This window comes from Hyperolius riggenbachi, chromosome 3 (assembly GCF_040937935.1).
Source record: "Hyperolius riggenbachi isolate aHypRig1 chromosome 3, aHypRig1.pri, whole genome shotgun sequence".
In the NCBI taxonomy this organism is placed as follows: domain Eukaryota; kingdom Metazoa; phylum Chordata; class Amphibia; order Anura; family Hyperoliidae; genus Hyperolius; species Hyperolius riggenbachi.
In genome coordinates this window covers 248180639-248198652 of record NC_090648.1, presented here as the reverse complement: position 1 = coordinate 248198652, position 18014 = coordinate 248180639, and the positions used below count along the sequence as shown (strand labels likewise).

At 42.6% G+C, this 18014-nt stretch overlaps 1 protein-coding gene across 1 annotated transcript in view; it reads left to right on the top strand.

Moving 5' to 3' along the window:
• The window catches only part of LOC137563541 (ADP-sugar pyrophosphatase-like), a 45316-nt gene that overhangs the window by 12145 nt on the left and 15157 nt on the right, over positions 1–18014 (top strand). The window contains exons 2-6 of the mRNA XM_068276129.1: positions 5898–5962; positions 10384–10451; positions 11795–11847; positions 11934–12041; positions 15250–15345. Of these exons, the coding sequence (XP_068132230.1) occupies positions 5898–5962; positions 10384–10451; positions 11795–11847; positions 11934–12041; positions 15250–15345 (390 nt within the window). The remainder of the gene's footprint in view (positions 1–5897; positions 5963–10383; positions 10452–11794; positions 11848–11933; positions 12042–15249; positions 15346–18014) is intronic.

The window sequence follows — 18014 nt, the reverse complement described above, 5'->3', positions numbered from 1 at the left end:
TTAATTTATAATGTAAAAGAATGTATTTATATATGAAAAATGTTTTTGACTGTAGTTTTTCTTTTTGGCCACAAAATGGCCACAGTAATTTTTTGTTCATGCGACCTGTAAGCATACGCTTGCAGGAAGTTCAGTGAGGCTGGAAAACTTATTTTTTTTCACAATGATCGCGCAGCTTCTCATAGAAGCAGCCAATCCTTGCTGGGGGGCTTAGGGTACGTACAGACATACGATAACGATCGTTCGTTCTGAACGACGAACGATGTTAAAGGAGGTATCGGCCGATGATCGTTTGAAGAAAGGCTACTTTGAACATCGTTCGTGTACGAACGATCTTGGAACGAGCGTTGCGTGCGCAACATGATTTATAAACTGATTTCAAACACAAGTGTCAAAAAGAACTGTTTGAGCATGTGCAAAGCTTTGAGAACGAACGATCAACGACCGATCGTTGTACAGACATTACTTTTTGAACGATGGTCGTTGGAAAAGATCTGGCAGAATGGATCGTTCTTTACCAACGACATATCTCGTTGGTCGGTCGTTTTAACGATCGTTCGTGCACTTTTTACGAACGATCGTCGGGCAATGCCGTCGGTAACGATCGTTTTAAACGACTATAGTCGCATGTCTGTACGCACCCTAAGATTAACGAACGGGAACTGTAGCAGGGGGCTTTGCTGCCCCCTGGCGGATTTTTACAAACCGCCAGGAGGGTTAAGCCATGGACCTCCACACACTGTTTGTGGTGTTTTTAGCTTTGACACATTGCACTTGGTATGCAATCCATAGACTTTCATATTAATGAACACAACTCTGCTGTACTGTACTTTCCTGTGCAGTGGAATATTGCACAGTAGGGAACATTAGGCCAAACACGTTTCCTGGTCCAATGTATAATTTGACCACTAATGCATTCAAACATAAAGCCTCAACTTTTGGATGTTTGTTTGCCATGCAATTCTTTTTAGTGCTGAAGTACCGGAAACTGGCTAAAATAATATATTTGAAATGTCCTCCTAGCCATAAAATCATTCTATTAATAAAGCACTAACATGTTACGCAGATTTGTACATTAAATAATGAACGTACAAACTTGACACAATTACAAAGAAATAACATGGGAAAAGTTTTAGCAGTAGTTCAACTAGCTTTTCCACCCACCCACCCATGAAGTGAGCTGTCAGCAGCCCAGGGAATTCCACTTGTGCTGCATGCCCTTGTGAATGTAGACTTGTGGTTGAAGGTTTGTTTGTTGCTGTGAAAAGCTTACAACATAGTTTGTGGAGAGTACTATAGATACCAGTGAATTATGAGGGTTGGGGCACTGTCTGCTCTGTCAAATAGCTGAGCATGCTGAATAGCATTCTTTGAAGTATGCACTATTTTTTCCCAGTGTCCTCCAGGACAGCCATATATGATAGGACACTGCCCCATCCCCTAAGTAAGCAAAAATCAGAAAAGTTAAATCCTTCTTTGTGATTCCATCATCCAGGATCACAATTCATAATTTTTATCACAGGATTTTTTTTATTTTTGGATTTGCAGGGGTCTGGCAAAAATATAGTATGTTTACTTGTTCCCTTAGGAAGGTATACAGTATTTAATCCATAGTTCAAAATAATTCCAACAGATTTCTTTTTTTAAAGATCATTGACACTATGATTGTCATGTCATTACCTGCTCACTTTTTTGTTTTTTTCACTCTATTAAGTGGATAACGTCCAATGTTTCTCCACTGGTACAAACCTACTTACCAAGAATATAAATTAAAAAATATCTGTGGAAGAAACAATGTCTTTCCAAACAGTGTTATTTTGCTGCTTATTAAAACTGCTGACTGGGAGTGTCCTCAGTCCTCCATATTTTTGTTTTCCTCCCTATTGATTGTTTACTCATTCAGCTATTCCCAGTACTAATCATCATGGGCAGCACCGTGGCTTTAGTGGATAGCGCTGGGTCCCCGGTTTGAATCACAACCAGGGCGCTATCTGCACAGAGTTTGAATGTTTTCCCCGTGTCTACGTGTGTTTCCTCCCACATCACAAAAACATACAGATAAGTTAATTGGTCCCCCCTAAATTGCCCCTACACTATAATACATATGCTAGACTATGATACATACATGTAGACATATGACTATGGTAGGGATTAGATCGTGAGCCCCTATGAGGAACAGTCAAGTCAAAAAACGCTATATAAATACTAAATAGTAATAATAATCTGGCATTTCAGAAAGCACAGTGATACAGATGCAAATTATGCAAATAAACTTGCAAGAGCTAAAACAATCAGAAGTAAGGCCTGGAACCTATTACAAATCGCAAAACGCTATCGCAATTGTTTTCCGGCGCTTTTGGGAGAGATTTTAAAAAGTGTAAGCTTTTTGCCAGCGATTGTGTAGCGATTTGCGATTAGCGATGTTAATTCTGATTTGTCCTTTCAATGTATCAGAATTTTATTACAGCTTGCAATCACACTCAAATTGCTATGTGTAGCGATTCATGAGTGATTTGCCAGCGCTTCAAAACATTACATTGAAGCGCAAACGCTCCCAAAATGCTGCATGTCCTGCGATTGCAATTTTGCTAATCGCAATCGCTACTTTAGAATTTATAACATTTATTTACATTGGCAGAGCGTTTAGGGAAATCGCTCGCGATTTAAAGCGCTCCCTAAATGCTCAAAAAATGGCTCTAGTGGGTTCCAGCTCTAAGGGTGCATACACACATCTAGTTTTGCCACTTCCTTTGGTATGAGGAATTTGAATACTATCAATAGACATACATGCAACCAGTAACACAGACACTGAAAAAAAACAATACCGTAGTTAAAATGGGAGGATATTAATTACCCAAAAACCTGTAGTATTTTATGTTATGCCAGTTCAGCTGCTACAAGGTTTCATTCATTCCTATGCTGAACCTACATGTGCCTGCACATAGGCAGACATGATACATTAAAAAAAGGGGGGGGGGGGAGGGGGGCTAAGGAGACAAGACGGCACCAGCCCCAAATTGTGTGGGTATTTGTCTTAAAGGGAACCTGACATGGGAGGGATATGGAGGCTGCCATACTTTTTTTTTTTTCTCCTTCTAAACAAAACCAGTTGCCTGGTAGTCTGCTGATCCTTTGCCTGTTATGCCTGGTACACACTGCAATTTCCTGTCAGATACAGTCTGAATTGATTATGTCAGACAGGTCCGATCTGATTTCTGAACAATTTTCTGATTGGTTTTCAGTCGGAATGAATTGTTTCAACCCGTCTATGTGACGGGAAATTGCATGGTGTGTACCAGGCATCATACTTTTAGCCATAGACCCTGAACAAGCATGCAGATCAGATGTTGCTGACAGTATCAGTGTTCTCCCCAGGATTTTTTTCCAGCCGGGTGGTATGAAAAAGTAGCCGGGTGGGGCACGGGGGAAATTTGAAGGTGTGGAAAATTAAATGTGCCTTAATTATTACTTATTTTTCAAAGCTTAATAAGACTTTTATTTAAGATTTAATACTTGTACCAGAATATTTGTGTTACATTTATAGGACATTTGAAGCCAAAGGGATATGTTGGCTGCCATATTTAATTCCTTTTAAACAATGGCTATCCTGCTGATCCTCTGCCTCTAATACTTTAAGCCATAGAACCCGAACAAGCATGTTTGATGAGGAGCAGTCCGCTCCGGCCCACGTAGCGGTGATTGACAGCGCCTATCGCGCAGGCGCAGTACAGAGCGACCTCCAGGTCGCTCTGATGTCATCGCCGGGGACCGGGTCGGAGCTCCGGCAAACGGCTGCGCGCAGAGATGCGGCGAGGGAGGTCCTGGGAGCTTGGGGCTGGAGGAAGCCCCCGGTAAGTAGCGTTCATTTTTTTAAATTTGCCTTACAACTCCTTTAATATGACTCTATGAGGTTGATTCATCAAAGGAAATTGCGCAAGCAACCTCCTGTTGGTTGCACTAATAAATCAGCGCAACTTAATTTGTTTCCCTGCACGCACGTGTTCGCGTAGCGTACATAACTAAGCAACTGTAAGCTGCAGCCATTGCTTAGTTATGCACACAACGCTGTCACTAGTGCAAGTAGCATGCAAGGAAACAAAATTAAGTTGCGTCGATTTATTATGAGCAACAGGATGTTGCTAGCGCTATTTCCTTTGATTAATCACTTATACTTTGTTATGTATATTTGCTGTTTTCAGGGGTTTTTTAGCAGTTTTTTTTTTTTTTTTACTCGTTGTGTATTTTTTTTTCTTTTTTTTTACTCGATCTGTATTTATTCCCTGCAATAGCTCCCAAATAGCCCCCGACAACCCGCCCGCAACATCCCTCATATGGCTTTACATCACACGGCCTGTCAGCCTGTTATAGCATACTTACAGGCTTGACAGCGTCCGTGCACGCAGACAGCCTCAATGCGCGCCTCTGAACTGTCGGCTGCCTCGCGCGCTGGTCCCGCCCCCTACTACTGCACGGAGTCTCTGAAGAGACAGTCTTCAGCCTCGCGTGTTGGTCCCACCTCTACTGCTCAGCCAATTAATGCACGAGCTCGCCGGGAAGCGCGATATCTTGTTCACGGAGCAGCGCTGCTTTTTTTTTTTTTTTTTTTATGAGAGAGCCCAGCGCGATAGCCGGGCACCGGTGAAGATAGCTGGAACACCGCCAGCCGGGCGGTAATTGAATTTACCCGGGCGGCGCGCCCACTTGATTAATCCTGGGGAGAACACTGAGTATTCTGACAAGATTAGCTGCATGTTTGTTTCAGGTATGTGATTCAGATATTACTGCAGCCAAAGAGATCAACAGAACTGTAAGGCAACTGGTATTGTTTAAAAGGAAATCAATATTGCAGTCTCCATATCCCTCTTGTATCAGGTTCCCTTTAATGGGAACCAGAGATGAACGATTCACACAAAATAAACATATCAGTTGATAGCTTGTAAAGAATAAATTCTCTACCTGATAATTTCGCCACTCTGGTGTGCCTTTTTGAGTGTTTTTCATCCATTATTGCTCCAGGAAATATCCAATATGGCCGCCGGCTCATATCTCTTCTGCTTCCAGGTTATAAGCTGTTCTGGATTTGCTGTCTAGCCTCTATGAGACTATAGACAAGAAGGGCTGCTGCAGCCTTTCATCTGTCTGCTTTCAACTTTATTATTCTGGTATGCTGTGTGGCTGCCTGTAGGAAGTGTCTCTCATAGAAATGAAACTGCATACAGTAGATAATGACTGGCTGCACACTGATACACTTGTCTGTTTCAGAGCTTCTTTCTCGGCAGCAGCAGCCCCTCCCATGTCAACAGTTCTGAGTAGGAAAACTGAGCCAGGAGGAGGCAGGCTTGGGCTTGAAAAGACTCCACAGAAGAGTGACTCAGCTATAATGATTCCAGGTCAAACCTCGACTGAATAGTCGGTGGATTCTTATCACAGTTGATAACAGATAGATTAGACTGAGAAGAATAAAACTTATGCTGGATACACACCATGCGTTTCCGCGTTCGATGCGTCTGTCGATACGCGTCGATTCGATTATTTCCGACATGTCCGACTCGCGGTTCGATGGATCGTTAGGTCGATTTGCCATACTTTACATGGCATTCGACCTAAAAATAATCAAAATGCTCGGAAATAATCGAATCGACGCGTATCGACGGACGCGTGCGACATGGAAACTCATGGTGTGTATTCAGCATAAAAGCAGGGTAGGTGTTTACTGTCATGTTCCCACTGATAAATGTAATAAAATACATGAGGGTGCTTCGTCTCTGGTTCTCTTTAAAATCACTGTCTGCGGTACATTTTATTGATATATCAGTATGTGTTCTTTGTGATCATTTATCTACAACATAGTTTATTACCAGTAAAAATAGTAAATAATATTTTGTTTATTCATCCAGAAATGGAAATTCTGAATTCAGAAGATACGTCTAATGCTATTAAAGACACTGTCGTAAAAGAGGAGGTAATTTTTGCTCTATTCTTACATGTTTTTTATTGATTGGTTTTTAATATCTATTTTAAATGTATATTCAGTAAAATATCAATCTGATCAAGTAAAAATGACTTGGTGTTTTGGTGACACCACATCCATTCTTACATTGTCTCATGTCAGTTGTCTTGGCAGAGCAATTTCCTTGTCGAGGAACAAAACCATACTCGCCATCTCTTTGGCGATCACAATGCTGAACCGGACCTTTGATGTCCTCTTTTGATAAAGCAGCCATCTCCTGGCACTGTGATTCTATAGAGCTCATTGCTGAAATATTCCTCTGACCACTCCTCCATGATTTAGTGCCAAGTCATTGTGCGGAGATTGCAGCAGTATCCTCAGAGACTTCCAAGCATAGAATACTCCCAACACGCTGCCTGATCATGAATAGGAAGGGTAGGATTGGTGTCATCAAAGGGGGCAGACAGGAAGTGCTGTTATATGTGAGGTGTGGCACCAGCTTAGCTGTTCAGCTCCACCACCTCCAGAGGCAGGAGCCATGGAGTAAAACCACTTTTATAAGGAAAGGACATGGCTTTTATCTAAGGTTTCATATATTTACCTATAAATAGCCAGTTTATTTGCCAACAAAGGCAATTAAGCAAGACAACCATAGGCCCACATTAAAGGACAACTGAAGTGAATAGTGTATGGAGTCTGCCATATTTATCTCCTTCTAAACAATATCAGTTGCCTGGCGGCTGTTGGTCTTTTTGGCTGCAGTAGTGTCTGAATCACACACCAGAAACAAGCATGCAGCTAAACCTGTCAGATCTGACAATAATGTCAAACACCTGATCTGCATATGCCTGTCCAGGGTCTATGGCTGAAAGTATTAGAGGCTGAGGTTCAGCAGGGCTGCCAGGCAACTGGTATTGCTTAAAAGGAAATACATTTTTCTGCTTTCATATCCCTCTTGCTTCAGTTGGCCTTTAAGAGATTGCTGTGGAAACTTCTCTTCCACCCCCTTCAGATTTGGCTTTTAAATGTGTCCCTATTATATCCCATTGGAAACTCCAGAAATGCAGGCAGAGGCTTGCACGTTGGACACAAAATTTCAGAATCATAAATCCTGTTGTGAAAGGATTACTATGTGCAGATTTGGTCACTTTGTGGCTGAATTTATCATCCTGTTTGATTTGCAAACAAAATTGAATGACTGACCTGGGGCACGGGAATATACTTCATCTCACATGTTTGCTATCTGGAGGATTTAATCACCTTATGCCTTGTACACACCATTCAATTTCCAGTCAGATAGACTATTTCTGACAGTTCCGATCGTTGAGTTTTATAGAAGTGATCAGAAAATCGATCAGGAAACGATCGTAAATCAGATCGGACCTGTCGGAAATCATCGATTTGACCCATCTATCTGATGGGAAATTGCATAGTGTGTACCAGACATAAATACTAATGTTAATTACACCAGAAAGGAAATGTGTGCATCAACCAAGTGAACCTGACAAATCTGGCTTTGCAAATTTGGCCTTTTGGCTAATCACGAGACATTGCTCATGCAAATATGCATTTGCTTTCGCATGCCTAAATATGCAGGGTCAAAAAACGCAAAACAATCGCCCTGCGGAATTAGTTCATGCTACATAGCACTATCCAGGGGCGCCACGAGGAGGCTTCCCATTGCCCCCATACAACCGAGGGGCCGCGGGGGTCCCAGGCTCTCTCACCGCCTGGAACCCACACAGCGGCACCCCGGAGGGGGAGGCTGGGGGGTGCAGGCGATCTCCCCAGCGTGGCCAGCGCCGGGAAGAGCCGCCCGCACACACCTCCCAAAATTAAAAACAGGCACTTACCTTAACATCCATTGCGTTCTGCTACATGCGCATGACCTGGGCGCGACACATAAGGGGAGGACAGGCGCAAACAGCCTGCTCCAGGGCTCTCACCTCCTAAAACAAGCCATTCACCACTTGCCTCCAAAGGAAAGAAAATGCAATGATAATTACACCAGAGAGAAAATGTGTGCATCAACCAAGTGAACCTGACAAATCTGGCTTTGCAAATTTGGCCTATTGGCTAATCACGAGACATTGCTCATGCAAATATGCATTTGCTTTCGCATGCCTAAATATGCAGGGTCAAAAAACGCAAAACAATCGCCCTGCGGGAATTAGTTCATGCTACATAGCACTATCCAGGGGCGCCATGAGGAGGCTTCCCATTGCCCCCCATAAATACTAATGTTGCTGCTTAATTGCCAGCTGGTAGTGACCATAACTACTGAATAGGTTTGCTTTGTAACTATGCGTGCCCACTAGAAATGCATGGTTTGTTTTTGTTTTGTTTTTTAGTGAATTAGATCATTCAGATAAAATGAAAAATTACTTTTCATCAATCCACAGCATTAACTGTTCATCCAAACTATTCACAATATCAAAATCAGTTATGATCGTATGTATGTAAAAGATCCTCCATACTGATTGACCAGTCCTTTAACCACTTTACCTCCGGCGGTATGAATCTCTCCGTCCCTTTTTTCCCCCCTAAAAAGCCAGGGACGGAGAAATCCGTACCTTCCGCGCTCCCGCGCGTGCTCCCGCCGCTCGTGCACGCCGCCGCCCACTCGCCCGGAGATCAATGAATGGGAAAATCCATTCCCGTTCGTTGATCTAAGCCCCCGCAATGATCCGCTGCTTCTATTAGAAACAGTGCGATCATTGTGATTCTCCCAGCCTCCTACTGCTTCCTATAAGCGTCCTTCCGGACGCTTACAGGTCGCATGTAAACAGACTCACTGTGGCCATCTTGTGTCCAAGTAGTAAACTACACCCTAAAGCATTTTACACATACAAATACATTGTTTTACCCAATAAATTAACTAATTACCTCCCACACTCCCCAATTTTATTTTATTTTTTGCAATTTAAAAAAAAAAATACAATACAAAAAAAACCATAAATAATTACCTTAGGGACTGAACTTTTTAAATATTTATGTCAAGAGGGTATAACACTGTTACTTTATAAACTACGGGCTTGTAATTAGGGATGGACGCAAAACTGAAAAAAATGCACCTTTATTTCCAAATAAAATATTGGCGCCAAACATTGTGATAGGGACATAATTTAAACGGTTTTATAACCGGGACAAAAGGGCAAATACATTTCATGGGTTTTAATTACAGTAGCATGCATTATTTAAAGACTATAATGGCCGAAAACTGAAAAATATTTTTTCCCACATTTTTTCCTATTTTCCCATTAAAACAAATTTAGAATAAAATAATTCTTGGCATAATGTCCCACCTAAAGAAAGCCTAATTGGTGACGAAAAAAACAAGATATAGTTCATTTTATTGCGATAAGTAATAATAAAGTTAAAGACGAATGAATGGAAGGAGCGCTGAAAGGTGAAAATTGCTTTGGTGTTCAAGGGGTAAAACCCCTCAGTGGTGAAGTGGTTAAAGGGACACTGAGCAGTGCAGAAACTATGGAAAGATGCATATCATTTTAAAGCTCTCTTTCTCCTCTTTCCAATGATATATAAACCGCCGCCCTACACCTTTTAGTTTTCGCTACTTTCGCGATTGAAATTGCCGCGAAAATAGAGAAAACTAAAAGGCGTAGGGCCGCGGTTTAGGTGTCGCCAGAAAGAGGAGAAAGAGAGCTTTAAAATGATATCCATCTTTCCATAGTTACATTGTATTATACAGGGCGACTTTTTCTCAAAGTCAGCAGCTCCATTCAGCAGAAAAAGTCGGCCTGTGTAATACAATGTAACTATGGAAAGATGGATATCATTTTAAAGCTCTCTTTCTCCTCTTTCTGGCGACACCTAAACCTCGGCCCTACGCCTTTTAGGTTTCTCTATGTTCGCGATCGAAATCGCGGCCGCAGCAATTTCAATCGCGAAAATAGCGAGAACTAAAAGGCGTAGGGCGGCAGTTTATATATCATTGGAAAGAGGAAAAAGAGAGCTTTAAAATTATATGCATCTTTCCATAGTTTCCGCACTGCTCGGTTTCCCTTTAAGGGAATGATGGATCATGCGATTGATTAGGCCCATTATCTTCGCTGTTTCCATGATCTCTGAATGATTTGATCAAACATACAAATAGTCATAAAAAAAATCAGACCATTAAGGTGCCCACTAATGATATGATCTTGATTGTACAGTCTTACCAAATCTATGTAATTGAAAGGTAGACTGAGTGAATATACTTTTGATTGACGTTTAGGTAGTCCCTAATAATACATAGAAGAAATAAGATTGTAAAATGAAGATTGTATCATTAGTTGGCACCTTTAGGCTACTTTTACACTGGGGCATTGTGTCGACAAAGTTAATGCTCACCCTAAATGGATAACTTTTTATTGGTTATACTTCCTCTGTTGAGAAAGCCACTATAAGGGATATGTATATTTTCATTTTAGACACTTGTGAAAGGAAAATGGGTACAGCTTGAGGAAACTACATATGTGGACCATGAAGGGAGAACCAGGTAGGTGTTAAAGTTCTATGTCCCATCTCCATGGTAATGCATTGCACTCTGTATAATTGACATTTTCCATAGTTCTGCCAACTGTACAGGCATACATGGAAGAGCACTGACACCGGGTCAGTAATGGACAGTGTCAAACATGACAGAACTGAACTGTCCATGACAGGAACATTTATGTGAATAAATAGTTAAGAATATTAGGATTCCATAAAGCAGATCCAAACAGGATTTCCAGAAATTATGAAGATTTTTTTTTCCATAAATGTTATCATACTGTGCCTAATATTTTAGAGCAGAGAGGAAGTTCTGAGTTTAGATCTACTATTACCCAGCCACAGTATATTCATGTTGTTGCAGAACCCCTCTGAAAACTCAACTACCGTATGTGAATATAAGTCTGTGGCTTTTAATGAGCACAGCGTGCGTTCTAACATGCCTGTGCTCTTTAACCCCCCCAACTACACTAATTAGGGATCCCCTCTGTGGGGTTGGATTCCCCCCGCCCCCTGCCCGATCCCCTAAAATACACCCCCCCCCCCCCCCATTGCGCTGTGATTGGGCAGCCGGGATCAATACTCTGAAGTATCTCTCAGCTGTCTTGTTCCAGGGCGATCGTGGTCCCCTCCATGCATTACTGCTGTCAGCCTCACTATGCTGAATGGACCTGGTCCCAGCTTCAAGATGTCATCAAGCCAGGACGCGGTCCATTCATCATAGTGAGGCTGACAGTGGTAGTGCATGGAGGGAACCACGATCGCTGCTGGAACAAGACAGGTGAGAGATAAAGCGTATGGATTCTGGCTACCTGTTTGTAGCACCTCCACAGTTTTCATTGTGTCTTTCTAAATTACTGGATTATAGAAGTACAAATTCTCTTAATAAGCACATTAGAAACACACAATAATGTGAAGTGAGAGTAATGGTGAAGATCAAAGGATGAGCTTTCATTGTATAATACTGGAACTGAAAATAAATGTCATTTTCAAAACTTGGAAAAATTTCAGCCAACCCGCACAAGTTTGTATATTACCAATTACCTATGACTGAATAGCCCTACATGTTTACTTAAAAAAATGGTGACAGTTGTGGTGGTTTGACAATTAAGGAGCTATCATTATTAATACAGTATCAGGAGAAAAAAGTACGGTATACGTTAAAGAAAAAAATACCTTTATTTAAATATAAAATATCTTCACCATACATTGTACCAGCAACATCATTTAAAATAAAAGAGATAAATAGATTAATAAAATATGAAGACTTTTTCTACAGTGGCACAGTTTATTTTCAAACTGTAATTGGTGGAAACAGAGAAATGTTTAAGTTGTTGGTGTCTTCTTCAGAACGTGGGAAACTGTAAAACGTACAACCAGAAGAGAAGGAAATGCTGTGGATGGTAAGTATTTTTCTATCATAGTTTGTTAATGTTTGAGATGAATAATATGCCATAGCTTGTATGTTTACTCTTTTGTTATTAAATAGGTGTAGGAATCATTCCAGTACTGCAGAGGACCCTCCATTATGAATGCATGGTGCTGATCAAACAGTTTCGACCTCCTTTAGGCTGTTTCTGCCTAGAATTTCCCGCAGGTCAGTGTTGCTTTGTAGCCCAATTTACTACTTCAGTTTCAGAAAAGAGCAATGATTTCAGGGAAGTTTCAGTTGTACCCAGTGTCATATGATAGACTAAATGGTGGTAAGTAGTCATGTATGTGTGCTATACTTCCTCAGAAATACACCACTCAAATCCCCCCCCCCTTCCTTTCTTGGTCAACCACTACTTTGCCTTCTTATTTGCACTGTTTATACCTTTTTCTACATTTTCATAAGATGTATCTATCACACAGTCAGCACTTGCACCTGACACCAGGATTATATGTGTGTGTGTGTGTGTGTGTGTCCGATACCTGGCATGCTGGATCTTTAGCAACGCCTGATACCCGTGCCCGAGTGTAACTAGAGCAAACCTTTCATTCCAGCGCAGGAGATTTGGGCGCAGCCGGCGCCACCATAGGCCGTAATAGGAATTACGGCTCTAGCGGCGCACAGTGAGTAACTTCAGCGCCATCAGAAGACGGAGCTAAAGTTACTTATAAAACACTATAATCCGGCCTCCAGCAATTGCTGGAAGCTGAATTATTTCATTCCCCACCATCCATGGTGGCCTGGAGGGGGAATAGTATTTAACGTCGCCGGGAACTTGTGCAGGAGCAGGATAAGCCATATACCGGCTGTAACCTGCGCCCAAGTCTCCCAGCAGCGATTACTCTCGTACTCTAGCTCTAGTACCTTGTTCTCTTACTACCCCCGGAAGCCTCTCTGTCCTGCGTTGTCCACTCTCTCCCCTCTATGGTAACAAACGCGGATGTGTCTGTACAGAAGTTGACCCTGAACTGCTCGAGGAATGAAATTCCGATCCCAGGCAACAACAGTACTTGTATGTGTGTAAGGCGTATCAATCTGAAGGCCTTTTGTAATAGCAGCCATTCCTTGTTGTACAATGCACATGCTCCCCATTCCTCCCTGCACTGTTTGTGTGAAAAATTGTCACAGAAAAGCTGGAGACATTCATACAATATATTTTTATTTTTCATTGTACAACAACTCTGTATTCCTAAAGCTGCCCAGAGACTCTGTCAGTTTTATGATCAGTTCCAGGATTATTCAATTGCGTTGATGTACTGTGCCGAAAAAACTATTGCTCCAGCTTATCAATTCACTTTCCATTGATTATGGTCACTTCATCAAACAAAAGTCTGATCAGACTTGATGGAAATGATATTGTGTGGCTAATGCAGGTGGTGCACCTAGTGACACTCTGCTACACGCTGCTTTACATGACTGAAATAAGAGAGAGAAGCCAAGCCTGTGGACTGGCGCACCTTGTGGAATGGCTGCTCTGTTTGGAAATCCAGGACACACTGTGTTTGAGGGGGCGTTGCATTTTTCAGAGAGGCTCCAGTCCCCTCCCTAACCCCCGGCACACCAACATAACTAATTTCCCCCTCCCCCCGTGTCCCTGTCCCTAGAGACAAGCACCACTTGCACCCCAGTCTCTTCTTATCCCTGGAAAAGTGTACACTTATAAGTGGTCCACGGGCCAAAAAGTGTTGGGGACCCCGGCTGTACAATTACCCACAAGCTGTTACCTACTTTCACCATGTGTCCTTTCTACAGTTCCTACCTGTCTCACCCTTTACATATTATTTCCCATTCATACACAAAGCAGTAGTATTGTATAGTGTTAGCCATCAGTTAAAGCAGGAAGTTTTGAATCAGGATACCATAACTTGAAAGAAAAAGAGTAAAGCTGGCCATACACTAGGCCGATTGCCCGCCGATCGACAGCAGATTCGATCACTGGGATCGAATCTGCTGTCAAATCGTTCACGCTAAACGCTAAATTTCGATCGATTTCGTCCCGAAATAGATCGGTCCCGTCGATCGCTCCGTGCGGGAAATTACCGTTGATCGCCCGTGGGAAGGGAGCGCATCGCTAGCGGCGTACAATCAACGCAGGTATACATTACCTGAAGCTGGCTCCCGGCATCTTCTCCGCATCACCTCCCGGCTCCCGGCTGGCATCTTCTCCTCATCACCTTCCGCATCACGGCATCTGTGTATAACTTCCTGTGTCATTGCAGTGACAGCGGAAGTACAAATAGAGGGCGCTCTGTTTGAACTTCCGCTGTTACTGGAGTGACAGAAAGTTATACGCGGATGTCGTGATGCGGAGAAGATGCCCTGGACCAGGCTTCAGGTAATGTATGCGGGGGGAGGACAGGCGACAGCGGCAGCTCAGCAGATGGTGAAACGGTTTCAGGCTAAAATCGATTCACAATCTGTTTGCAGTAAAGGCAGCCATACGATCCCTCTCTGATCAGATTCGATCAGAGAGGGATCTATCTGTTGGTCGAATCTGATGGCAAAACGACCAGTGTATGGCTACCTTAAGCTTTTGACTGGTAACCATCTTCAGACTCTATTGACTGTAGACTGACAAAATGTTAGAACACATAGTATATATATATATACTATATAATATACATAGATTTGTTTCCAAATATAAATACTGTAAGTGTCATTACACACATCTTATCCACATTTTCTTCTACTGTTCCATACATTTAGGGTCCGTTTCCACTAGGGCTGATAGTGCCTGATGTCACGTACACAAATATGGATCTGGAATCTCAGTCTATGGAAATCAATAGGCTGCTTCTGAATTTGTGTGCATGAAAAATTTGGAAGCATTGCTTCAGAGTTCTGGACAACGTGTCTGAATCCTTATTACTGTGCATGGCACAGCTACAGGGATTCTGATTGTAATCAGGGTGCACGAGTGCTGGAGTCTGTCTTGGAGATGGGCAGCCGGCGCTACTGGAAACCTGTCCTTAATTTTACACTCTGTATATAAACGCCACATTTTGCATTAATCCACACATTTTTGTTCGCTCTGCCACTTACTCTACAGCCACACACATTGTATTTTCTGCTGTTATCTGACTATACTACTCAGTACTAATTCCCCCTAGTTATATAATTTCTGTACACAAACCTATTATTCCCATCCTTCAGCCACCCATGCTATAAGGGTACTAATTTGCTAGTGTATGAATATATTGAAGTTGCCATTAAATTCTCTTCATCATAGAGGCAGTTCTGCATGTTGGTTTTGTTGTTTTCATTTTATGTCCTGTTAACAAGAAATGCAAAAAAACAACAACAATGGACTGAAGGAGAAAGCATGTAATCTCACATGGCATCTTTTTACCATCTTATTTTCATCTCCTGTCAGGTCTTATTGATGAAAATGAGACTGCAGAACAAGCGGCACTCAGAGAATTGGAGGAAGAAACTGGATACATAGGGGAAGTTATTGAGTCCTCTCCTGGTGCGTGAAATGCCATTTTTCTTTTCAGGACTTATCTTTGGGTATATTTAAACATACATAAAGCATATTTTAAATGAGGAAGGGTGGACAACATTAGGCTGAGGTGTTAACTGACAACTCTTACAGCTAGCAACTGTGTCTGTACAGTATTCAGCCCCAAATTTTTGCCAGGGGGATTAACTTCTGTTCCCTCCGGTAATTGTATGTAAACACCATGCAATTTCCCATCTGATAGAGGGTGTAATAGATAATCTCCAACAGGTCCGATTTGATTTATGATCGCTTTTCTGATTGATTTTTGTATAGAAATGATCGTAAAATTATCAGTTGGAAAATATCTATTCAACCGTCTATCTGACCAGAAATTGCATAGTATGTACCAGGCATTACATTTATATGTAAACTTTTTTTGTTTTATCTTTCTCTCATTAAATCAAACCTGTAAACAGTGAAGGTTCGTACACACGTCGGACTGTAACAAGCTACCAGTCGTCAGACCCGCCCGTGGGGGCGGTTGTTCTGACGACAGTTTGTCGGTGTGTACAGTCTGTCATCAGGCTGATAAGGCTGTTTTTGACCGATCTGTGCGAGACTGTACACACCGACAAAATGTCGTCAGAACGACCGCCCCCGGGCAGGTCTGACGACTGGTAGCTTGTTACAGTCTGACGTGTGTACGAACCTTTAGTTACTTCTCTTTACTGAGGGTGGTCCTTTAAGATCCTATGCAGTTGAGGGGGAGACAGGATGTCTTGCTGAAGAGCCAGTCTCCTCTGACTGTAAGCCTTCTCTCCACATTGGATTGTTGAATACTGAGTGTTGTGAATGTGAGCTCCATAGTTTATATTCTCACAAACAATAGCACAAGACTGGATTTATACTTTTTCCACTTCCATGTGCAGCAGCCCCCTCTTCCATGTGTAATATCTATGTACAGCAGCTCCTTGGGAAGCATCTCCTCTCTTCCATGTGTGCTCACAATTTACCTCTCTTTTCACTTGCCGCCCACTACTCCATTTGTGGTAACCCCTCTTCCATGTCCAGCGGCTGCCCAACGTTCTGACCTTTGTGGTCGTTCCAGAATTCCCAGCTTTGACAGTGCAGACATTCTGTAAAGTCAAAGGGGGAAGATGCCGCATTGCCCACAATTTCTCTGGTAGGTTGTAGAGAGAGGAGTGCTTTGTGCTACTCCAGGAAACAACGCTATTAAAATTCCAATAAACTGTGGAAAAAGATAGTAATATGACTTTGGTAACATTTGCTGCTACAAGATTTCAAGGAAAATCCTTGCACTGTAACATATCCTCAGTGAACAAATGCAGCTTTGAAAATAAGAAATTAAATGTGATAAAGAAAACAGTTAAAAGTTTACAATGAATAAAAATGAATAGGTGTACTGTTACATATTACACCACAGCATGAACTTACAGTTTTGATATCTGTCCTTTTAAATATCTGAACTTTTGAATCCTTAGCTACAAGCTGCATTAAAGAAAACCTGTAATGACAAAAAGTTCCCCTGGGGGGTACTCACCTCGGTAGGAGGAAGCCTCCAGATCTTATCGAGGCTTCCCCCATCCTGTGTCCCACAGCGGTCTCACTCTGGCCCTCCAAACAATGGGGATGTAAATATTTACCTTCCAGGCTCCAGTGCAGGCGCAGTATCGGCTCTCTGCTTGGAGATAGGCGGAAATAGCCAATCGCTGTCAGGCTGCACTACTGCGCAAGTCTCCTGCGCCTGCGCAGTAGAGCAGACTCGACGGAGATCAGCTATTGCCGCCTATCTCCATGCGTAGAGCCGCATCAGTGCCCCTGCTGAAGCTCGGGAAGGTAAATATAGCAAGCCTTGTCAGGCTTGTCGAGGGAGGATTCCGGGACACTTCGGGGGAGCCAGCGCTGGATTGCCTGAAGCTACAGCGGAGGGGGAAGCCTCATTGGGACCCTGAGGCTTACCCCTACCGAGGTGAGTACCCCCCAGGGGAACTTTTTTTTTGTTTGAGTCTCTTTAAGAATGACTCTCCTCCCAAATTCTGTCACCGAAGCTTTGTACCGATGCATTGTGCCAACAGAACCGCCACCCGTTTTCACAAGGCCTTACACTTCTTTTAAAGGGTACTTGTGGCTTAAACAAAGCAAAAATTAGATACACAATATCACAGAGTTCTGGGGCTTTGCTTTTTCTGCCGAGCACAAGCCACTACTGTGCAGGCGCAAGCTGTCCTGCACAGTACAGCTGCTCTCTTTCACAGATGGGAGCACACCCAGGAACTTCCAGAGGGTTCCGGCATCCAACGGGGAGGACATGGAGAGCCTCTGCAGGATCCAGAGGTTTCCCTCTAACGAGAAACGTATCTAACTTCCCCCCCCCCCCCCCCCCCCTTTTTTTTTTTTAAAGTCACAGGCTTTAAAGCTAGAAAATCATCAACTTGAAGAGAAAATTATACGGAGGCTGCCATATTAATTTCCTTTTAAGCAATACCAGTTGCCTGGCTGTACTACTGATCATTTCAAAATCAGTAGTGTCTGAATCACGCACCTGAAACGAGCATGCAGCTATTCTTGTCAGATTTTTTGGTCAGAAACTGCTGATCTGCATGCTTGTTCAGGGTCTATGGCTATCTATCAGCAGGACTGCTAGGTTACTGGTTTTCTTTCAAATTAAATAAATG